This window comes from Nuphar pumila, chromosome 15, assembly GCF_984573655.1.
Source record: "Nuphar pumila chromosome 15, dmNupPumi1.hap1.1, whole genome shotgun sequence".
Taxonomy (NCBI): Eukaryota; Viridiplantae; Streptophyta; class Magnoliopsida; order Nymphaeales; family Nymphaeaceae; genus Nuphar; species Nuphar pumila.
Genome location: NC_143263.1, coordinates 40,368,008 through 40,393,773, shown reverse-complemented (window position 1 = coordinate 40,393,773; position 25,766 = coordinate 40,368,008). Strand labels below are relative to the sequence as shown.

General features: G+C 38.3%; 1 protein-coding gene and 1 pseudogene across 1 annotated transcript; both read left to right on the top strand.

Annotated features, from left to right (window-relative positions):
• Positions 1–2,404: 2,404 nt before the first annotated feature.
• Positions 2,405–3,547, top strand: LOC149815217 (glucan endo-1,3-beta-glucosidase 11 pseudogene; annotated as a pseudogene).
• A 6,493-nt stretch (positions 3,548–10,040) lies between these two features.
• Positions 10,041–25,229, top strand: LOC149815216 (uncharacterized). Its single transcript, XM_089988696.1, has 3 exons — positions 10,041–11,321; positions 23,803–24,046; positions 24,628–25,229. Exons 1-3 carry the CDS (start codon positions 11,016–11,018, stop codon positions 25,002–25,004), a joined length of 927 nt encoding a protein of 308 aa, XP_089844822.1. The 5' UTR covers positions 10,041–11,015; the 3' UTR covers positions 25,005–25,229.
• The last annotated feature ends 537 nt before the right edge of the window (positions 25,230–25,766 follow it).

Sequence of the window (25,766 nt, the reverse complement as noted above, 5' to 3'; positions counted from 1 at the left end):
TCATGATGTTGGTTTTGGTTTTACAAGTTGGGCAGTTGCTTATGAAATTTGCAACTTACATCTCTCTCAAAAAAGAAACAAAAAAAAAAAAAAAGTTTGTAACCAATATAGTGCTGATAGGGTGGTTCTGTATTATGATACTTTATGATGGTACACACTCTTGTTTTGTATGGATCTAACCACCAAATGGTAGATCTAACCTTAGATATGTGTTTAGTATGATTTATTTAACATGCTACAAGGTTTTATCATGTCTAATACCTCATGGGATACTATTTTTGAGACATTGAAAATCACTGGCGTAAAACATCATATTTCAATCAACTTGGAAGTACTAAATAGAATAGGTTAAACATGATCCAAAGGTTAGATTTGGAGCTTAAATCTATGTAAATCAAGTGTGTACCACCAAGTTACGGTGATACAACACCACACACACACACATATATATATATATATATATATATATATATATATATATATATATATATATATATAATGGGTAATGTTAAATGAAAGGTGCTAAGTGAGTTTTTCAGGGGTTTTTTATTTTATTTTTAAAGTCTGACGGCACAAATGTGATCTATGTACTTGATTTTATAGGGATCAGCTCTTAAGTGTTCGGTTCTAGTAGTACATGGATGGATTTTTATAAAGTTTGAAAAGTAACGGTCCAAAATCTTTGTAAAATTTTGAGGTTCCAAATATCATTTTTTTCATCATGATCTAGGTATGGATTCCTCGTAAATCAACCTTGCCCAACACATTTATAAGTAAGGAACTGCAAAAAAAATACCAAAAAAGCAGAAAAAACCATTTAGCATGTACCCATTACTATATATATATATATATATTCAACAATATTCAGTGTTACAAAGAAGTCGGATCTTTGGTGAAATATTTTTTAGAACTTTATATACTGAAACTCTATTTGAGCAATGAAAGTTTAGAATAAAAGGCTATTTAAATGAGAGGAATATAGTTTGAATTTTGGTTGATCTTTTCTTTTCCTTTCATATTTTCTTTTGGGTTTTTAACAAATTGGTACGAGTCGGTGTTTTTCATTAACCCTTGCGAAATCTGTCGTTGAGATTAACAGCTGTTAGCTTTCCTGAAGGTAATTGTTAAAGGGTAGATAAATTGACAGTTCTGCCCTTACAAGAGGAACAATTTACAAAATGTGAATAAGGTAAGAACTAATTTGCAAAAAAGGTAATACACTGATAACTATTTGATGAAGGACATTTTGGTAACCAGTTAACCATGGTCAAACTAACAGCTGCTGGCAGAAGGACGAGTTTGTAATAACAGTGAGAAAGGCTAGGGCTCATTTGCAAAATGGTATAAGGCAGGGACCATTTTGCAAATCAGCCATAAGGCAGGGGCCAATTTGCCAAAAACCATTTTCTTTTCTTTGTTTTTCTTATAGTTGGACATCTTGGTGACACATGACATGCATTATCTTCTAGGGTTTTTTTTATGATTCACAAGCAATAATTTATACAGAAAATTTTTACTTGTAAAGCCTGTGTTAGGTAATGATACTTGAATAGAGTATGGTATTCGGATACAAGAGTGAACTCTATAAAATAAGAAGGTTCGATTAGAATCTGGGTCAGAACCGTTCGATTAATATATGGAGCCGAGTATGGTTTGTGAAATTTCATACCAGGTCGGGCTTGACCCAAGTTCCGACTAAGATCTACAGTTTTTCAATGTAAATAAATAAATAAATAAAATTTACAGGGTATGGTTTCATGTAATCCCTATAGGATCTGGGTATGGTTTCTCTTATAGGTCCTGGTAGAGCTTGGAGACGGATCTGAGCGCGAGCAGCAACTTCACCAGCAATCTGGAGAGAACGTCCAACAAGAATGACCATACGCAGGTTATATACGGATTATACGAATCAGACCTGGACCATACCCAATAAAATGATTTGTTTTTATCTTGATTGGAACTCGGGTCGGGCTTGCGTCTGGTATTAAAAATTACAAACAATACATGGCTCCATATATTAATCAGACCCTTTGAGTCCGACACGGATTCTAATTGGACCTCCTTTATCACCAAACCTTGGCCATTTCTTATGGATCGGGTTTGTATCGTGTATTCAACCCAACCCGAGCCTGAATTTTCAGGTACAAGCATAAAACCTATTGACCCGAACCCGACCTGAGCAATATAGAGGCCAGGTTTGGGTTATGATTTTTACCGAGTACCCTATCCGACCCCAGTTTTTGCCAGGCACCCGACTTGAACCAAGTGTTTTATATGTATTTTTAGTAAAAATAAACTTCTGAAATTATACGAATCCAAATTTGAGTCCAACGTTTTATATGCATTGGTTTGTTCGTTCTGTAACAATTGTTTTAAGTCCAACGTTTGTTTGAACCGTATTCAAATGCTATATTTCAATTGTCCATTGTTTGATGACGATGTGCCCCCAGGTCGGATTGCTCGGTTTGGTTCTCTGCGTGCAGGTGTCATTTTTTTGGCGAGCGCATCACTGGCGGTGGGCATCAACTACGGGCAGGTGGCAAACAACCTCCCGTCGCCGGACCGAGTGTCGGGGCTGCTCCAATCCATCAACATTACTATGGTGAAGCTCTACAACTCCGACCCAAGAGTCCTCCTTGCCTTCTACGGCACTGGCGTCGAGTTCGTCCTCGCAATCCCTAACGAGTGCATCGGAAAGTTGGTGGATCCGACGACGGCCCTCGCCTGGGTCAAGGAGAACATCCAGCAGTACGTTTCGGCGAGCCGGATCGGTTACATAACCATCGGGAATGAGGTGCTCACAGGAAACGACTCGTTGTTGGCCGGGTGGTTCATTTCGGCGATGCAGAACGTTTAAGCTGCTCTACAAACCCTAGGGTTGGGGGATAAGGTAGAGGTGACAACGACGCACTCGCTCGCCATCCTGGAATCGTCCTACCCGCCGTCAAGCGGCCGATTCCAGCGAGATCTCGCCGGACCGGTTCGGTCTCTGCTAGGGTTCCACGGGCGAACCAGATCGTTGTTCCTGATCAACGCCTACCCGTTCTTCGCCTACATGTCGGACCCGAAGCACATCTCCCTCGACTATGTCCTTTTTCGAGAGAATGCCAAAATCTTGGACCCCGGCACCGGGCTTCACTACGATAACATGTTCGCCCAAATCGATGTCGTGTACGCCGCACTAGAGGCAGAGGGGAAGGGGAATCTAAGGGTAAAGGTGTCAGAGACGGGGTGACCGTCGAAGGGGGACCCGCAGGAGACCGGCGCTTCGCTGGAGAACGCCCGGACGTACAATGGGAACCTAATGAGGATCATGGCGGAGCAAAGGGGGACGCCGAAGCGGTCGGACGTGGGGCTGGAGATGTACGTGTTCGCCCTGTTCAACGAAAACCTGAAGCCCAGACCGACGTTGGAGAAGAACTACGGGCTCTTCAAGTCCGACGGGACGCCAGCGTATGCCGTCGGGTTTGACTCCGCCAGGCTCGGCCCGCCATCGGGCGATGGAAGAGGAGGCGTAGATGGCGAAGGAGAACTCGGGATCCGATAGGAACCAAGAGCTCGCAGGCGCGTTCGTCGAGAAATTTTTGTTCCTTTCGTTCCTGTTATTTTTGTAACATGGGGGAGGGTGGAACGAAAACAACATACTTATAAGAACGCGATGGACGTGTGGAACATCGTTCGCCGCATCCAACGTTTGTCGAAAATCGCTGTTCTTAGCATAATTTTCGTTCCAATCACGCTGAAAACAGCGCATCAAATGTACCCTGAGGTCTCCCCCTTGGTCAAACCCTTGAGGTTCATCATGGGCCCACATATTTGGCAGGTCTCCTGTTGGTCAAGGATAAACGCTCCATCATGGACCCACATATTTGGCAGGTTTCCCGTTAGTCAACCCCCCCCCCCCCCCCCTCCCCCCATTTACGGACAGCACCTTGGTTGGCCTCCGGTCCGTAAAAGTAAAACCCTTAAGGTCTCCCTGCCTACAAGGGAGTACACCCAGCTTCAACCTTGCGGCAAAGGACTCCATCCATGAGTTTCTAACTTGTGACGTCCCGTCAACTTGGTGGCATTCACAAGTCGCCCCTACCAAATGAGTGGGGCCCTTGTGGGCCCATTGGTCAAAATCTTGAGGTTCCACTTGGTGACTATCATAAGTTGTTGCCACTAGTCTACTATATGGGTGTCAACAGGTCAGGTTTGACCCAGACCTGACCTATACCATACCTTATAGGATCAGGGTCTGGTGATAAAAAAGGAGGTTCGATTAGAAAATGGGTTGGACCCAAAGGGTCCGATTAATATATGGATGCAGATATGGTTTGTATGCCAGACCCAGGTCTGACCCGTGTTTTGATTAAGACCCGTGAATTTTCAGTACAAAAAGAAAAAAAATATTATTTTACTGGTTATGGACACGGTGTAGTTCAAGTAATCCTTGTAGGATTCGGGTATGGTTTTCCTTATATCGGACCCAATAGGGTCCAGGTCCGGACCTGGTACCTGCACCTCAAAACAGATCTGAGTTTGGACTTACCTGGGTCCGAAGCTGATCCGACCCGTTGACAACCCTACTCATGCTTAAAATTATATTTCAATATGAGCACAAAAATACATACCCCCCTTATATTTCAGTTATAATAGTGCGACCTAACTGTAAAAAATAAGCAATCTCATCCAAATCCAATCTCAATCCACACCAAATTTTGGTGGGGATGCAAATTGGACAAAGTTCTGGTTATCAGATTTAAATAATATTTGAATCCAGGTCAGATCTAAAACAAATATGACAAAGTGTAGTAGGATACAGTCGAATTAAAAACAAATATGGTTGGATCCAAATCAGAATCATGACTAACCCGAACCATATTATCTTTTCCACACCACATGAAAATCAATGGATTTCGTTTATCTTCAGCCGATTCATAGCCATATGGACTCAGATCATAACAATTATCGACACTCCACTGCAATATTCAAGTAAAACTCAGATCCAGAAGTGGACCCACTATGCAAATGTCAGATGTAGAATGTTAGGTCAAACAGGACCTAACCCATGTCCAAACCCAGTTTCACAACTAATATTTGGGTAAGTTTGTCAAAACCTTGGCATGGCATGGCTTTGGAGGTTGGGAACACAACTTATCTTAAGGATGCAGATTAGGGGTGTCAACGGGTGGGGTTTGGTTCGGACTCAGGTGGAGCCAGGTCTGGATCTCATCTTTGGGTATGGTATCAGGTCCAGACCCGGGTCTAATGAGACCCACCATAAGAGAAGTCGCTCATGAGGGCCCTGCTCATGTGGTGACCCATACTTCTTTGTAAATCCGAGAACAGGTTTACAAAAAATTTCTAGCCATTTATTATAAAAAAAAATCTATCCAACTAAGAATTTATCTAAGTAAAGCAGGAAATATAAAAATAAAAATTGTAAGAAATTAAATAAAAACCGGAAATAACTGAAATAAACTTAAAATTTAATAATCATGAGTTTCAACTCAACTCAAATTAGACTATTAGATTTCACATCTTAGATGAGAAATTTCTAATCTTGATAAACCCAAACTTTCCTAAATCTATTTAGCTTTCTATTGAATATGGATCAATTATTTGGATCCAATATCCAAATACAAACTAAGTAAAATCCAAATATAAAAATGTAACCTGGACCCTGCTTAGCTCCTGAATCAAATTCCCAGTGGGTAAAAGGGACAAGGGATTTTTAACTCGTAAGTGTGGTGATTTTCCATGTTATCCCCGCATAAAAAAAAGATGCAAACGGATTGCAGAGCTGTGTTCTAAGTATGACTGGACCTGACCCATATGTCAGATGCAGATGGTAGGTAACCTAATCTAGGTTGGATCCACAACAAATATATAAGGTCAGGTCCATCCCAAACCAATTCAGAATTGGGTAAGCAAATATAATTGGATTCGGGTTAGAATAGAGCATAAGCCAACTTGTTTTACCTTTACACATAAAAAAATACAGAAAATGACCGTACCGCATGGCTAATTTGATATATTTCTCGAAATGCTCTCCAATTTTTTATATTCCTTACCGGTTCAAAATCGTAAATATCTGCATTTAAAAAGGCTTTTTTATTCTTTACACGTGTGAACTTGCTTCCTCCAAAATATATGTGACTATTTTTCACATAATAGTCTTTTTTCTAAGGCTTGTATCTCTCTGATCCAAAATTTAAATTTTGTATTTTTATAGTCGTTGGAAAGCTAAGACATATAACTATAAATTTCATCTAAGTTCTAAAATCAAAATAAAAACATACTTTGCATACTGAAACAACCAAATAATCTATCTTTAGAAAATAATTTGTCCCATAAAATAAATAATTTCAAAAAAATATAAAAAATAAACAATAAACTAAATACAAATAATTTTCAATAATACTTGATTCACTGAAAAATGATAAACGAGCACTGAGATAAAATCTAAAAAAAAAATAAAAAAAATTAAAAAGGCAATTCAGAACATTAGCTTTTTAACGCTACCAAGATCACCTTGATCTGATGAGTGGTTCGAGAGAAACATCATCTGAAAAATAGAATGTTCAATATAGACAAAGATGAGAAAGTTCACATAAAATATATGTGAGGATGAGAAAGTCCATAAAATATACACGAGGATGAGGAAGTATACATAAAATATATGTAAGGATGAGAAAGTCCGCATAAAATGTGAAGGCTTGCACAAAATATACAAATAAAATGAGAAAGTTTGTATAAAATGAGAAAGTCTCCCATAAAAATAAGTATGAACATCCTGTTAAACTCAAACCTCGAAAGTTCGCAAATATATGACTAAGTTTGCATATACCTCATAAGTTCACATAAAAATAAGTGTGAACATCCTATTTAACTTAGAAAATTACATGTATTTAAGAGAAAATCATATGTTTAGGAGAAAACACACACACACACACACACACACACATATATATATATATATATATATATATATGAGAAAAATCACATATATATTTTCTGCAGAAAAGTCTCTGTTCTCATATCTATATCTCTAATCCGATATCAAAACCCTGTATTTTATAGTTGTTGAAAAGCTGAGACACGAGCCTATAATTTTACTGCTTTGAATAAGAGCCAACAACCCTTATAAGGTTCCCATTTTTTACTTTCAAAACTGAAATAGACTAGAACAACCAAACAATATATATTTTAGAAAATGTTTCTTCCCAATCCTTTATCAGATCAAGATTGTCTTAGTGGAATTGAAAAGCCAACGCCTTGATCTGGCTTTTTTTTGTTTTTCTTAACTTTTAGCGTAGGTGGCCAAAAAATAGCATAAAATACACAAAAAAAAGACTAGTTGTGTCTGTTTCAGTTTACAAAATATGCTTTCATTTCAGTTTTGAAACTCAAAAATGAGAATCTTAGAGAAATTTTTTATTCTGACTCAAAACAGAAAAGTTACAGGCCTGTGTCAGCTTTTCAGCCACTATAAAAATGTAAGTTTCATATTGGATAGATATAGATCTGAGAACATAGACAATTTCTATAGAAAACAATCACATATTTGAGAGAAAATTTGCATATATTTAAAAAGTCTGCATGTGCGATTTTGGATATGAGTAAAAAGGATTTTTTAAAACGGGATATTTGTGATTTTGGATATGGCGAGAATAACAAAAATTCTGGGGTATTTCGAAAAAACGTGTCATATTAGCCTTACAATGCTGTCATTTTTCTTTAAAAAATAATAGGTTTTACCTATTTTTGGTGGATACAGAATCTTATATCCTAACCAAACATTGAAGGTTTTTTGGATATCTGATCCGGATATTGATCTAGCCCTGCCAAAGACAAATATTAGTATCGGGCCAAGCCTAACATGACCCATATCTGATCCGTTCTCATCCCTAAATTACATTGGGCTTTTGGTCTGGTTTTGTTGGACAAAAGGCTAATACAATAATAGTATGTGATTTTTGTCAAATCACTCCCTTAAGTCTCAAGAAAAGCATGATTCCTGTTTTATTAAAGTTAAGCATCGGATCAAATTTGGCCAAGAACTTCATGAACTGCAATGTTTCAACATTACTAGAACTGCTGGGTTGATGAACTTGGTCAGGTTCCAATCAAGGCCCAAACTTACCATAGATCTGAAAACCTTAACCTTCATGGTCCACCTTAACCTGAGTCTAAATTTTAAGCAGTAAGTCCAAATCCAAAATAGATCAATTGAAGTACATTTGAATCTGGATCAGATTTTTGTATGTTATTATTGGATCTAGTAAAAAAGGGGTTGGAACGACCGAATTTACAGATAACAAAATACAAACTGATTGGATTTGATCCAAATCTGAATACAGATATGATCCAACCAAGTCCAATCAATTTGAACCTTAGGAATTTGAGAACTCAATAGTTCAAATAATCAAAGCTGTCCCCTTTTCTATAGCTGTCAATGGGTGCAGGGTGTATCCAACCCATCGGGGTGCAACCAAACCCACCCAAATAATCAGGTTCAAGTTCAGGCTCGGTGGGTCAAAATGAAATCCCAAACCCACCACACATTAGCATAAAATAAAAATACATAAGAAAACACTAATGTCAGCTGGGTCAGGTCGGATATCCCGCAAAAATCATAGTCCAAACCTGACCTGCACGTTATTTGTGTCTAGTCGGGTTGGATCGACCCAAATAACACTCAGGTTGGCATTTTTGAATGCCCATACCTGGGTATCCAGGCTCAGGTCGGATCGGCTACCCGAGACACATCCTACCATTTCCCAAGTTTCACCCATAAATGTGGGCCCCTTTATGGGTATGACTTGATAATTTATGTATAGATCCAAAGGTTTGAGCATTTCAACAGATCCGGATCCCACATCAGGGATATCGGATATGGGTATGGTCCAGGTGGGCCCCGCCCCAAAATAGAATAACGGGTGAAGCTTTTACCACCTACTTTTAAATTTTTTAATATATCACGATACTGTGAAAATATTGCAATACTATCACTTAAATGAGCATATCACAATTATTCATGATGTTTACGTTTTTATTAGCAAAATCTCAGAAAATATTTAATTTATTTTCACATATTTTTTTAGCTTGTTCATATTTTTAAATCTTTTGTGTTTGTTCATTTTTTGCTGATATCTCCATAAAGACCCGAGAAAATTGAAGCTCTTGAAGATAATTTTCACGTTAAAATGTTGTCATTATGGACTAATAAAACGTAAACTGGGTCGGGCCTACAATCAGACCCGAATCTGACCACAGAGATGCTTTTTTTTTTTTGGGGGGGGGGAAGAGGGACCTCAGAGATGATTATGATTCAATACTTTTATAATTGTATATGTAACATATTTGTAAATTAGCGGTTTGTAATCAGGCCTGTATTTTGCTATCCAAGCCCAGACCCAGATTTTGTTTCTGCGTAAGCTACGTCTTAATAGATCTGGTAGACTTTACTAGGCTACACTCTCTCTCTCTCTCTCAATTGAGAGAGAGAGAGAGAGAGAAGTGTGAAAGAAACATGCTAAATGAAATGCACTAAATAAAACATGTTAAATAGTAAATTTACTAGGAATCGATGTTGGCCCATGTGTTTTTGATGAAAAAAATGATATTTTAAATTTTTTTAAAATTTATAAAGATTTTAGACTGTTGATTTTTTGAACCATATAAAAACTCATCATACAACACTCGTTATAAAATCATGTATATCAAAATTTAAAAGTATGATGAAAAAAAAAAACGTACCAATTTTGTTTATGTTATACACATAAAATCTTAGGTACTTAAATAAAAAATATATATTTTCTAAGAACCGAACCCGACCTTTACTAAAAAAAAAACTGATTAATTCTTTTTTAATTAACATAATTTTAAATTCATAATTTTTTATGAAAAAAGCCTTATAGATTCGAATCCGGACTAAATCGATTTCTTCATATGGGCGTCTCACAACAATACCAACTCTAATAAAACACCACGTTACGTAAAAAGGGTAAAAACTAAAAACCCATTTATCCCTTCCCCCTTCTCGACCCGGCGTCCTCGTTTCTGTTTCGTTAGACAGAGAGAGAAGGCGAGAGCGTTTTATCGCCACGACGAATTCCCTAGGGTTTGCGTTTTCTTCGGCTTTTGGTTTCCTCCATTCTTCTTTCTCTCTTGTTTTCTGCTTCTTCTTCAACATCTTCCATCTCATCGCGGGAAACCCTAATCTCACCTCCCTCTCCTCCTCCGTTCCCTTCTCCCGTTTCCGAGGGAAAATTCGCCGACTCGCCGTCGCCACAAACCCCCAATCTCTCCGGAAACCCTAATTCCGGAATTCGGAGAAGCCACATTTTTTTTTCTTCCCCCCCACCCACCCTCTCTTTTCCTCCTTTGATACCGCTGTTTTTCGTCACCTGAAACCCTAGAGTTTCTTCTACTTTCGAACCCGCGGAAACCCTATTTTTGAGCGTTTTGCGAGAGTCCTTGCGATCCTTAACGCTAGTTTTTTCGTGTTTTTATCGCCTATCCGGGTGAAGTTTTTCGTTTGCGTTGACGTTCAGGTTTTTTCTTACGTTTTACGAAGGATAGAAATCCTATCTTGATCAAGCAATAATCGAAGGCCCAACACTTAGTTTTGTGAGAGGTTGAAACCCTAACTTCTGTGTTTTGAAAGATCGGGGCGGCGAAATTTCTCTCAGCTTCTGGGATTTTAAGAGGTTTGCAACCGTATCTTCGATCCGATCGGTGGCTTTCTGAAGATTTTGGAAGCTCTCGGTGCCACTGAGCAGAAGGGGATTCCTAAAGGCTCGAGCAAGCACTGTTTTATTCGAATTCGTATCTCACTTGAAGATCGGAGGGGAGATTGAGCCATATTTCTTCCTGGTACAAGGGAATCCAGTTTGCAACGCCTCTTTTCCTTGAATCTGTAGCCCTTGTAAAATCAAGGTTCGTTTCGGAGACCCTAGTTGCTTGGACGGTCTAGGCGTGGCTTTCCTTCGGGAGCGTGAGGTCTGGTGTAGCTTTCGCTAGAAATGGTTGGAGGGTCAAGCAGGAGGGACGATGGGCCCTTGGGGATAAACAGATCGAACGGATTCGCAGCACTCGAGAGCCTCCGCCGAAAGAAGAAATCTGACAAGGAATCATCGAAGAACAAGGGTTCGAAGACTCAGGCAAAGGAACCCGAGACTCAGGTTTTTTGGGCTCCCGCACCGCTCACCGTTAAATCGTGGGCTGATGTCGACGATGACGATGATTACTATTTCACAACTGCTCCGCCTCAGTCGGTTTGGGGTTCGTCGGAGCAGCAGCAGACCAAGGATTCCTCGAGCGTCGTTGAGGTAAGAACGTTCACTTTTTGGACTCGTGGTTATGATTTGTTGATTCTCCCTGCCCTTCAAATGGGGATTTTAATAGATTGTTGTTAGTGTGTGGTGTTGGCGATGAATATTGTGGATGCGGAAAACAAATTCTTATTTGTATTTTTTGTGGTGTGGGCTTGTGGCTGTTCCATTTCATTTTTATTCTGTATCATGCTTATTTATGTTAACCGTAATTATATTCGATGAATATTCTTCGCTTTTAGATGTTTCTTCCGGACTTCATTTTAAATAGTTGAATAATCGTCTCTTTTCTTATCAAAGTTTCCTTTGTGCGCTCATTGTTTGCAGAGGAGATAACAATTTTATTTTGCATGCCTTTTCGTTCTAAGATTTTTCTAGGTGATTATGTGGGGATATGAAGGGAAGAAATTTGTTCTAAATTCACATCCACTGATTTTTGTGACCATTTTTGCTCTACTTTGTAATTTTTGTCTTAAGTTTTAACCAAACAGTTTTATCTTGCTCTCCATATCAACTTGAATCATATACACGCTCTATGGTTCAACTAATTTGTCATTTATGAAACGATCTCTCGATTTAAATTATCTAGAGGGTGTTCTCTAACCCCTGGTTTTGCCCTTCAGTCATCTATATTAACACTGAAATAACTGGCCCATGGCTGAGCATGATTTGTGCAAGTCAAACTGCAGGAAGGGCACTGCATATTTTGAAATTGATATGTACATTATAGATATGGCTTGTGTGTTATTTCCACTTGACAATTGTATTTACAATGAATAAACTGGCATGCATCTTTATGGTTATTGTTGTCATAAGTGTTTCATTCCTTGGGAAATACTTGTCTGTGTTTAAATACTTGATGTCACCCAGTTTGATGGAAGGAGGCAATTTTTTTCTATTTTTTGATAAAGTCCTTTTTTATTTCAGAAAAAGAAAAGAAAATTATAAGATTGTTGAGTATATTTTCGCTCTTTGAAAGGACTTTATTAGTTACACATTTCTGGTGTGGTAGATGTGCTTTATTGTCTTAAAACCTTCCTAAGAAAGTTGGTTTCTAGGGGAAGCTTTTTTCTCGGAAAATGCTACTCCCTTGTGCCTATTAAAGTTTTGTTGCTTGTTGCTAAAATTCGCAAAGAAAATCAAGAATAAGGTTAGTTAACCAAAAACTGCTTTATTGGAGGAGCACTAGAGACACTTGGGATGAAGTGCCATACCTGACTGCTACAACATGGGCTTCTGTAAAACTAGGACATGGATCAAGGCTGTACACACACATGCATATTCAAAATCCATAACAGCAAACATGATTGTCATCTTGAAAACAGATTTAAGCCCTTACAATTAATAAACAATAAATTATAAATCTAGTTGTAAATTGAGATCAGATAATCAATGGCAATTTCGAAAAAGGAAATGAAAATAACTACAAAAAAAAGGATCAAGATGTGAAAAAAAAGGAAATTTGCAGAAGTTTGGGACATGGTGCTGATAATGTCTGGTACAGGGTTTATTGCATTCATATTTTGTCCAATGTCTTTGTCACTGTCATGTTGGTATTGACGCGAGGCACATACTAAGTGACGTGTTTGTCATTGTCATGAATCCCAAATCTTAGCTGTTGTTCAATGTTTGGGTCTTAAATTTGACTGTTGCTTTGTTGGGTTTGCTTGGTTAAGAATGTTAAAACTTAAACTTTTTGTGCAATGGACATTGAATGCAGGTGTTATTTGTTCTAGTTTATGTGCGTCCCACACCAACAAAACCAGTAAAGCAGATAAGATGAGGAAAAAAAAGGAAATTTGCAAAAGTTTGGGACATGGTGCTGATAATGTCTGGCACAGGGTTGACTGCATTCATATTGTGTCCAATGTCGTTGTCAGTGTCATGTTATGGTATTGACGTGAGGCACATACTAAGTGATGTGTTTGACGTAGTCATGAATCCCAAATCTTAGCTGTTGTTCAATGATGTTTCGGTCTTAAATTTGACTGTTGCTTTGTTGGGTTTGCTTGGTTACAAATGTTAAAAGTGAAAATTTTGTCCAATGGACATTGAATGCAGGTGTTATTTGTTCTAGTTTATGTGCCCCACACCAACAAAACCAGTAAAGCTCCACGGCAGATTGTATGGATTATTTTATGAATTTCATATATTCTGCTATTGTTTTTCCTAGCTCGGGTGGGAACAACATAGTGAGAGTCCTCCATGATGGACTAAAATTTGCTCCTTTCTCTCGCTAAGTGGCAAAATATATAATTGTATTGGTCACAAATGGCATTTTGGGCAAGGTTGTAAGTATCGTATCCAGTGTTGTGAAAAGCGTTGAGGCGTAGCGAGGCGCTCCACCAAAAACCGAGGCGAGGCGTAAAGCGTAAGCCTCAAATTTTTTTTTGAAAACTTTTAAAAAATTATAAAAAAAATATCTAAAAATACAAATAAATAAAGAAATGCTTTATTGATGAAATAACAAGATTAACATATAAAAGTAACTAAAAAACTGATTACATAACTAAAAAATATATGAGATTAGCCTACAAAAGTTAAAATATATGAGATTAATCTATAAAAGTTAAAATATATGAGATTAACATATAAAAGTAACTAAAAAATTGATTACATAACTGGAAAATATATGAGATTAACTAACAAAAATTAAAATATATGAGATTATTCTAAAAAATATGAGATTAACATATAAAACCTAACATCAAACCATGAGAGTATATCATACACCTAACATCAAACCATGACAGTATCTGCTTATTATTTGTCGATTTTCTCTTTTGTTATTTGTGTTTGTTTTTTTTATCTATCGAGTAATCGATCAAATTATCTCTTCGCTCTGATAGATTTGAGTTTTTCCATTAGATGATAGCCAAACCGAGGACTACAAGCCGGTATATTGGCACTGTAATTCGATCTATCGTGCGCAAGCGATCCTAATGATCAATTGTGCTCATTCGTTGTTATTTCCACTTTGATGACAAGGATGACGAAAGGGATGAGAAGAACCGATTTGCATGAAAATACATTGCTCATGTTTTGTCTTTTCTTCCTTTTTTTCCCTTGATTTTTTATTTTTTAGTTTTTTTCCTCTCAAGTGCCCTGCTGGTCAAAGAAAGAGGTCTCCCTAAGATAAAAGGAAATTGCACTTGACTTTTAGAGACTCAAACTACTCGAATGCTTTTTATTTTGAAAAGTTGGACACACAAGTTCGATGTTTCCATTCCTTGACTACTAAGAAATCAATTTAATATATATATATATATATATAATTAGTTAAGTTTGTAATCAATGTGCATTGATTCTATCTAGTTCACAATATCAAAAACTACTACAACAACAACTACGCCTTCATCCCAAAACAATTGGGGTCGGCGATATGAACCAAAAAAGAAAATCATTCTGGGTCTTCCACATGAATCCTTCTCCTCCAATCATTTCTATCCAATGCCATGTCCTCGGTGAGGTTCAAAGCATTCATATCCTTTCCTATCACCTCCATCCATGTCTTCCTAGGCCTACCCTGACCTCTTTTAACTAATATATTTTCCCATTTCTCCATCCTTCTAACTGGAGCATCATTAGGCCTTCGCCGAATATATCCAAACCACCGTAAACGATTCTCTCTGATCTTATTTTCAATGGGTGCAACGCCTACCTTCTTACGTATCTCCTCATTCCGAATCTTATCTTTTATTGTATTTCCACACATCCATCTCAGCACACGCATCTCAGCTACACTCATTTTTTGAATATGATGTCTCTTGGCAGCCCAACATTTTGTACCATATAGTAAAGCGGGCCTAATAGTCGTCCTATAAAACTTTCCTATCAACCGCAATGGCATTCTATGATCGCACAATACTCCATTTGCACTTTTCCATTTCATCCACCCAACCTTTATCCTATGATTTACATCTCCATCAATTTCTCCATACTTTTGAATGATAGATCCCAAATATTTGAAACAATCATCCACCGGTATTTCTTGCTCACCAAGCTTCACTACACTCTCATCACTACTTCGTTGCTTACTAAACCGACATTTCATGTATTCTGTCTTACTCTTACTCAACTTAAAATCTCGTGCTTCCAATGTCTGTCTCCATAATTTTAACTTAGCATTAACCCCAGCTCTAGACTCATCAATCAAAACAATATAATCAGCAAACAACATACACCACAACACATTTTCTTGAATTGATCTCGTAAGCTCATCCATCACTATAGCAAATAGGAAAGGGCTTAAAGCAGATCCTTGATGTAACCCAACCGTTATAGGAAAATTGGTTGTCACCCTCCACAAGTGCGGACATTGGTTACTACTCCTTCATACATATTTTTAATTATACTAATGTACTTGAGAGAAACACCTTTCTTCATAATTGTCCACCAGAGAACGTCCCTAGGTACTCTATCGTATGCCTTCTCTAAATCAATAAAAACCATATGCAAATCTATGTTCCTCTCTCTATTTCTCTCAATAAGTTGTCTAAGAAGATGTATAACTTCCATAGTTGATCTTCCAGGCATAAAACCAAATTGATTCTCTAATATCATGACAACCTTCCTCAACCTAAACTCGATCACCCTCTCCCAAAGTTTCATAGTATGACTCATAAGTTTTATACCATGATAGTTTGTGCAATCTTGTATATCACCCTTATTCTTATATAGAGGCACCAAAGTACTCTTCCTCCACTCATTAGGCATCTTATTTGTTCGCCAAATCTTGTTAAAAAGATTTTTCAACCATTCTAAACCTTTCTCTCCCAAGCATTGTCAAGCCTCGATAGGTATACCATCTGGGCCAACTGTCCTTCTTGATTTCATTTTTTCAAAGCCTCTGCAATTTCTTTCTTTTGAATCTTGTGCATGAAGTCACGATTCATCTCATGAAAAGGAACAGAGAAGTCTCCAAGATCCTGAGCATGACTTTCATTAAAAAGCTTATCAAAATAATCTTTCCATCTCTCCTTAATCTCCTCATCTTTGACTAAAACTCTTTGCGTTTCATCTTTGATACATCTAACCATACACAGATCCCTCAATTTCCTATCTCTCATCTTTGCAAGCCTATAAATATCCTTCTCGCCCTCTTTGGTATCCAACTTGTCATAAACCTCCTTATATACCTTATCCCTCGCGTTCCGAACTACATTTTTAGCTTCCTTCTTTGCTATCATATACTTCTCCAAATTCTCATTATCACGACTCTTACTTAGATTTCTATAACACTCTCTTTTAACCTTAATAGCTAATTTGACATCCTTGTTCCACCACAATGTATCCTTACCTAGCGGTGCACTACCTTTAGACTCACCTAATACCTCCTTAGCCACCTTTCTCATGCCACCCGCTATCTTATTCTACATTGATTCTGAATCCTCCTTAAGACACCAATCAGCTTCCTTAACAACCTGCTCTACAAACATTCCTTGTTTGGCTCCTTTCAGTGCCCACCACTTAATTCTAGGATCTATCCTATGTCTATCTATTTTGCGACATTGTCTAATTCTAAGATCTAAAATCAAGACTCTATGTTGTGTAGCTACACTTTCTCCCGGTATAACCTTACAATCGATGCAACAACCCCTATCTCTCTTTCTAAGTAGGAAAAAATCTATCTGACTCGTATTAACCCCACTTTTAAATGTTACTAGGTGAGACTCCATCTTCCTAAACAAAGTGTTTGCTAAGATCATATCATATGACAAACCAAAATCTAAAATCCTTTCTCCACTTTTGTTTCTTTCTCCTATACCATAGCCTCCATGGATACTCTCAAATCCATCCCTACTAATACCTACATGCCCATTAAGGTCACCGCCGATGAAAAGCCTTTCTCCATAAGATATCCCTTGTACTACTCCATCTAAATCTTCCCAAAATTGATGCTTAATGAAATCATCTAAACCTATTTGAGGTGCATAAACACTAATAATATTAATAATCTCCGAACCTAATACTAATTTAATAAGTAAAATCCTATCACCCTTCCTACGGACCTCAACTACGTTATCTATAAACTCACAACTCATAACAATCCCTACTTCATTCCTATTCCTATTTATTCTTGTATACCAAATCTTATATCTCCAAGGTTCTATCACTTTTGCTTTCTCACCTACCCATTTGGTCTCTTGTAAACATAAAATATCAATCTTTCTCCTACACATAACATCTACTAACTCTACCAACTTACCAGTTAAAGATCCTATGTTCCAAGTGGCTAACATAATTTTATGGTCTTGGACTAACTTCTTTACCCCCACCCGTCCAACAAAGTGAGGGGACCCTTGCCTATTTGACACCACACTCGGGCGCCGGTGTGACGCGTCGCTTCCGGGCGATGACCTAGCAACCCTTGCCCATTTATCATTGTCTCCGGGCCTATAGAGTACAACGCGTCGCTCAGTAGGGAACGCCCCAACGAAATTCTCATATTGGTTCATATTCATAGGGTATGACTAAGTTTTTATGCTGGCTGTCACAGGCCTACCACAACCCTCCTTTATCCGGGCTTGGGACCGACAATGTATAACTAAACAGTTATACACAGGCGGAGTTATAAAAAACTACTGAAAATTATTTTTTTATTGTGAACCATCCAATTAGGGATGGCAGTGGACTAGGGAAAAATGGGTCTATGCATCGCCCCCTTTGGACCGGGGGGATGGAGGTTAAAATCAAAACCCGTGCGGGAATGGACTTCACTTACGCTTTTCCTCATCCCGCCCCACCTCGATCCCCCATCCCCAATCTCCATTAGTAAAATAATTAAAATACTTTTAGGGATGGCAGTGGACCGAGGAGGAACATGGCTTTTCCTCATCAGTCCCCTCTCAAGCGGCTCCTGCGATTCATACACGCCCTCCACGAGCTCCTCTTCTGCACCCCTGACACCCTCCAGTACCTGAGCGGAGTCATCCTCTTCGAGGAGACCCTCTATAAGAAGACCGCCTCCGGGAAGCCCTTCGTCGAGGTGCTTAAGGAGGGCGGAGTCCTCCCGGTCATCAAGGTCGACAAGGGCACCAACGACGAGACCACCACTCAGGGGCTCGATGGCCTTGGCAAGCGGTGCGCAAAATACTACAACGCCGACGCTCGCTTTCCCAAGTGGAGGGCTGTCCTGAAGATCAGACCCAACTAGCCCTCTGAGCTCTCCATCCACGAGAATGCCAACGGGCTCACCCGCTACGCCATCATCTGCCAGGAGAACCGGCTGAAAGCCTAGAGGGAGACGTACCTGTTTCGGCTCCACCACGAGAGAGGCGTGCCTGTTTCGGGTCCACCACGAGAGAGACAGAGAGAATGCTGCAACTGTGAGAGTCAAGAGGGAGAGATTGTTGTGAGAAAAAAAAAACAGAAAGAGGGGTTCGAAAAAACTAAAATCAACACATAAAGGGTCAGGGGCAGTATGTTTATCCCTAATTTTTGGTCGAATGAGGGTTTTGACCCTCATTTGACCAAAGGCTTTGAGGCGTGTACGCCTCAGCCTGAGGCGCGCCTCGCCTTTAGGCGTGCGCCTCAAGGCCTATGAGGCGCACGCCTCGAGGGTTTTGCGCTTTACACATGCGCCTCAAGGCAAAAAGCCTCTCGCCTTGAGGTGAGGCGCGCTTTTTGCGCCTTGAGGCGCGTTTTTAATAACACTGATCGTATCGTAACCTGTATCGGTCGGGCCCAAAATAAGATACGTATTGTATCGTAAAATATCATACATTTAAAAATCATAAAATTAGCAAAAAAATTTAAAAGTCATAACATACGAAACAATGATGAAATGCACAAAATGCAGTCGTAAAATTACATATGAAGCATTTATGTCTCTATGAGTTACAGAAGACATAATCAATCATCAAGTATCTCACAAGAACAATGCAAAATATTAATATCTTGCAATTAAGAACATGCCACAATATTCATACTTTTATATTACATAAAGTAGCCAAGTTTATGAATACTTAACAGTTATATAACCAAGTTTTTTAAAAGTGTATCATCAATCATCATTATCTTCTTCTTGTTGTTCTTTTTCTTATTCTCCTTCTTCGACATTCAAATCATCTTCAATGTACATGGACTCTTCGTCATCTACGTCTTGAGCTCCTTTCACGTTTATCCATTGAATGTCCTCTTCATTCAAAAGGTTTGCTTCTTCTTAAACTCATGCATCTAATACATCAAAGTTTTCTAAACTAATAAGATCAAATTGTTCTTTATGCCTCCTTAATGATAGATTTTCTATTTGCCTAAAAAGCTAACATGAAAAATTAAAATTAGTTGGGTTTTGTATGCATAAAAAACACTAAATAAACACATAAATATGATAAATAAACTTTATAAACTTATATATCTTTGCCTTAACCATAAGTTATAGCGAACATACACGAGGTCATTGAGTCTTTTGTGCTCTAATATATTTATTTGTTTTGTATGTATTTACTCAAAGACACTTCAATTTCTTTCGCACCCACTTGCACTACATGTTTGACTTAGAATGCGAATGACAAAAACTCTCAAGTTTGGAATATCATTTCCAAACATGGTCCACCACATATCTGAAAAAAAACATGAAAATGAGAAATCAATAACACAATAACAGATACAATCATACAAAACATCGTAACTAAGTAACAATATGAAATTAAAATTGAAATAGACAAAATAAATTACCGGGATGCATAGTAGTACAGTTCCGCACTGCTTCAGATCTCCCCATATCATACAATGCATTGTCATAAAGTTTCACTTCCTTATGAATCTTATCTTGAATGCCATAATCAGGGTTCAACCTTTGGATGCAATCCGGTAGACTCTTGTTGACTTTCCTGTCCATTTTAAATGTAGTGGATTATCTAAATGCAAGATTTAAATAATATGTTTCAGCATGAAGAGGTTGATGAAGTTGCCCAGTCCACCTATGATCAATGATGTTCCATATAGGCAAGTACAATGTTTTCTTTCCATTCAAATTATCTCTAATAACCTTTTTTGCCTTATCTATGGCCTGATAGAGATAACCCATAGCTGGTTTGTCTTTACTGTCAACCAATCAAAACACCTTTACCAAATGTATAGTTACTCTCAACAAAATTTACATATGAATCCTAGAATTCACTTCTAAATACAATATCTATAATTTCTCTTGGCTTTCTTTTTTGTGAATGGGGATCTCCATTCTATTCATCTGCTGAAAACATTTTTAGTGCACTTCTATTCTTTACTAGACTTTGCACTGTCAAAAAATTCGTAGCAAATCTAGTTATTGCATTACGAATCAACTCATCATCATTAGTATATTTTCTCATTAGGCTCAAAACTTATGTATGATTATAGATAAATTTAGTAATTTCTTGACAACATTCAATTGTATGTGTCGATGTCTTCAATCATGATGTTTATGCAATGGGCAGCGCACAAGGTCTAAAAGAATGACCCATAATTTTTTGCTAATTTTGTACCTGTTGCCTTATAATTTGTTGCATTATGAGTAATGAATTTAACAATGTTTTGAGGTTGAACCTCTTCCACGACTTAATTAAAAAACCTGAGCAATATATATGTTGTCTTGGGTGTATCAGACAAATCAATTGACTTTAAAAACATAGTTCTTTTGGGAAAATAGGAAATTATGCAATGAAGGTGAAGGTGTGGTTGGTGCTAGTAATAGTAGTGTCGCGAAAACAAAAAAAGTGGAGAAAGAGAAAAAGGAGTAAAAGGGAGTTATTCGATATGATGTACAACTAGAGACTCTATTAGGAGATTTTTTCCTCCTAAGAATTCTCTTGAGCACAACCTGACATATGTACTGCTACGACTCTTCAACATTTAGTCGAGCAGGTGAACGTTGCAATTGAGAGATGGTTCTACGATGACTGCATTCCTTTAATTCGGTAAATTCTTTTCATTTTCAAGTCATAACAGATGCCACAATAAATATCAAACTTGAATATAAAATGTTTTCATATCATGCTTTGAGAATAAAAATTTTAGATACTAATGTGAACGAAGTGAAGACATATTGTGATGAGATGAGACAATAATGGAGAGAAACTGGGTGTTACATCATGGCAGATAAGTGGACAAAAGTCAAGGACCTTAATCAATTTCCTTGTCGATTATGATATTATAGCAGGAGCTATAAGATCAGAAGTAGAGAGCTCATCTTCGTCCTTCCAAGGCTGCATATACTTCATTTCTACTTCATTCATCTCTTTTTCTTAGCTTTTTTTTCTCAGACCAGTTAGTAATTGTTGGCATTGTCATTTTCACGGCATCCGACAAATTCCTTGACATGCAGCCAACAGTCTAACATGTCCCAATCTAAAATAATGTTTTAACTAAGAGATATCACCCGAAAAAATAGAATGACAATAGTTGCACTCGGTTTTCAATCGGTTTTCACTCATTACCCAAGTGCCCCATTGTGATGCGGGATCATTTGATGTCATCTTCTCCAAAAACAACTCAATAAGAAGCAAAGAATAAGGTTTTATTACCTTAACTCACTTTCTTGAGTGAAAAAATGATGAGCACTCTTGATGAAATCGCAAAAGCCTCCTTCCTTGCACATAGTTTGGCTCTCAAATCCCTCTCACTACTCCTAGGGTACGTGGATACCTCTCTAATTACCTCTACACAAATGAGGGAGTCGGCCCTCAACAGGTGTTTAAAAACCCAAAACACTAAATTATTTTCAGGCCTTTTTAAAGTGCGTTGACACCCTATTGTACGATACGCACAATACGGATATGATACACACTCGTATTGTGATATGTATCATATAGTTTTTTTAAAAAGTAGCGATATGTATTGTAGCATATCGTACGATACACTATGATACATACAAGTTTCTACTTTTCCTCACTTTGCATTCATTCTTATAATTTGCATTTGTACTGTTTGTCACCTTCTGTTCTGTATGGCTTTCTTTTTGCCCTGATCCCGATGTTTTGAAACGTAAACACTGCAAGAAGGAAAAACATCCCATTATCTGGTTGAAGTGAGACGTGCCTTGCTTGGTTGGTTAGGTTGACTACATATGAATGTGGCTCATGGTCAGTTAAAAATCTGTTGGTCCATTATATGTTTGTATTTTTTTTTTTTTATTTCTTGAGATAGGTGGCTCCAGATTGGTATTGCCAGAAATTTGTGTTTTTAATAATGTTTGGGATGATAGGTAAATGAGTACAAATTTTCTCTGTAAAGGTTTCAGAGTCAAGAAATTAGCTTCTTGTTTTGGAATGTGAAATATAGGGGCTGAGGTTGTGGATACTGGGCTCGACAGATGATGAGCTTTGGCGGCTGTCTTCATTTGGCTCATGTTTGGCCCAACTTTTGGGCCTGGGATTGTTGACCTTGCATATCACGAGTCACAACCTATTGATAATCATACAGGTCTCAGCCTAGGCACCAAGTTTTTTGATGTGATGGTTTGGCGGGAGCCAGCACCTGTAATGTATGCGTCAGATGGTAGACATCAGTCAGATTGAATCTGGGTCCTGGCCTCAGGCTTTTAAGGGTGAAATATGACTATTTTGCATGTTTTTTTGGTAGTTCCACATTCCCATATAGGTCAACCAGGGCTTGATCCTTCATGATAGATGTCCTTTCTCTGTTTTGAGTGTAACCAGATTCTGATGAAAAGAGGGTAGGGAAGCTACAAGGTGTTGATTTCTGAACGAAATGGATTGTGTTCTGGTTGAATAGGTAGTGTTAGCACTAATACATCCTGTAAAATTGTCTGAGGTTGGCGGTGGAAAAAAATTCATAAGTTTTGGCACACCATCATGCTCCAAATGGCCATGGAAATTAGAATGACTGTAGCGATGTAGATTTCATGCATGTTGCTTGGATTCTCATTGAAGAGAACTATATGCTTTGTAACATGACAGAATGATCAATAGGTTATGTGAGGCTTATATATCTGAATGTGTGTTTTAGATAAAATGGTGTTTTAAATTATTGGCAAACAATGCTTCTTTGTTTTATTTTTGGTTTCGCTCCTGGGAAGCAGATGAGTATGGCTTTCCATCTGCATTGGTGTTTTGAGATTTCTATTTTGCTTTATAGTTTGGAATTTGGTAAAAAGCAGAAAAAACACAGGTATTTGCATCTGTGTCAAAGTTGATTGGGCTAGATGAGAAAATTGAGATTCAGGTGGGGTGTGTCAGGAGGACCTATAGTTTGATTTTGACACTAGCCTGCCAACCGTTGCATGTTGGATGTTTCAAGTTGTTTTATTTATCCAGGTTCATTCTCTGTTAGAAACTGTTAGCTGGAATTCACTTCCTTGTATGAGTGGAATTATTTATCTATTTTAGAAACTTTTGGCTGGAAGCTTGATTCTTATTAGAGATAGGCAGTTTTTTTGTTTCTTCTTTCTTCCTCTATTCATTCTTTTTTGTTTCTTTTTGTTTCTTCTTTCTTCCTCTGTTGATTCTTTTATGTTTTTTCTCTTGGGAATCCACAGGAAAGTGAAACTGACGATGATATGCTGGATGAAGGTGATGATGTTGATGATGATGAGCATGAGGATGATGTGCCTGCACCTGTTGAACCGGTAGTAAAGAAACCACTTCAAGCTGCTGTGACTCCAAAAGAGACTGAAAGGCAGCTCTCTAAGAAGGAACTGAAGAAGAAGGAGCTAGCAGAACTTGATGCTGTTTTGGCTGAGCTGGGCATGAACAAGCCCAGTGAAAAAGAAGAATCACAAGGTAATGACAAGATTTGAAATGTCATTAATCTGACTTGGTGTTGGTTAGGGCAAGTGACAACTTCGCTCTGGCTGAGGCAGGCTTGAATGCACTGCTGAACTGCATGGCTCGAATGTGCTATCTTGAATTGTTTAGCTCTCAAGGGGTCCACGTCTAGTAGACTTGTCCAATGCTTGAGTTATTTTTGGTCTTTTAAAACAGCCTAATACTGATAACCTGCATGTTTTATTGTGTTTTGATTTTGTCAAGTTTCCTGGGCTGATTTTCTAACCAATAAGTTTTATCTGTCTAGATATCAGTTTTTGTTTTGTAAAATTTATCAACTGATTTTCTGAGTAATAAGTTTTCTTCGTCAAGATATAGAATTTTCTTTAGATGTGCAGAAATATTCCCCAAGCTGATTAAATTACCCAATTTTACATTGTGAATGTTAATGTTATCTATTCTCTCTATCCTAAGTTTTATTGGCATATGGTATGTATGCCCATTTTAGTAGTTGCACACACTTGCTTGTCCCTGGGGATTTAAGTACCACGTCTCAAACTCTTTTTATTTTGTCCCGGGATGATCTGCTGTGGTAGGTGGAGAAGAGCAGACATCCGAGGAGCTGAATGGAACTACAGAGAGGAAAGAGGGAGAAAGCAAAACTGCAAAAAAGAAGAAAGCGAAGAAAGAGAAGTCAGCCAAGGAAGGAAAAGAACCTCAGGACCAGCCCAATGGTGCTACCACTCAAGCCCCAGAGGAAGCTGCAGAGGCTGACCAGGCTGAGGAAGAGACTTCCCAGATTGACCTGAAAGAGCGGCTGAAGAAGGTGGCTTCTTTGAAGAAGAAGAAATCTGGGAAAGACTTGGATGCTGCTGCAAAAACGGCTGCAATCGAGGCTGCTGCTCGGAGTGCTAGGCTTGCTGCTGCAAAGAAGAAGGAGAAGAGCCACTATAATCAACAACCTGTGCGGTAGGTTTTTTTCGTGTTTGTTCTCTCATGCAGGATGGGATTCCTTAGTTCATTTGTTGCATCAGAAATAAAACAGCAGGCTGTGGTTTCATAACGATGACCTTGTTATCGTCACTTTCTTCCAAAAGCTTTCTTTTGGCATTCTCAATCTTCCGTAGCCGAGGTATCATGTATTCCTTTAGTTAGCTCTCTGACTCTTCTGAATAGTTAAAACCTTTTCTTGTGTGTATATATACTTGCTATGGTTTCAATGTCTGTTGATGAGATATTGGGAGCCGAGTATATAACAAGCATGATACAAGTAGGCGTCTTCTCTTACTGCTCCAAGTTGGAATTGGACTGCTCGGTGAAGCTATGCTTACCAATCTTGCAATCCAATCTTCTCCGGATTTGGTTCTGTCTGGGGTTCGTAGCTGGAGCTCTTGAGAGGGACACCATATAAGCGTCTAGGGTGAAGGCCTGCTTGGTTGGTCCTGTTTAGGAGTTGGGCATTCGGAAGAATCAAAAGGACACACCATAAGCGTGTGGGACTAACCACAAGGGCTCCATCTTTTTGAGTAGGGACAATCGTGGTTATGAGATAACCATGGTTCGAAACCCAGCAGGTTTCATCCCTCGTCTCTAGGTGGAAGCTGGGTGTCTTCTCCAGTGCATCAAGGGTTTTATCAACTGAAGCCCTGTCAATGTGCGATTGGTGATTGAGGGTTTTCCTTTGTCTCATCCCAAAATAAAAAATAAAAAATTCTGGGACCGATTGTCCATGAGA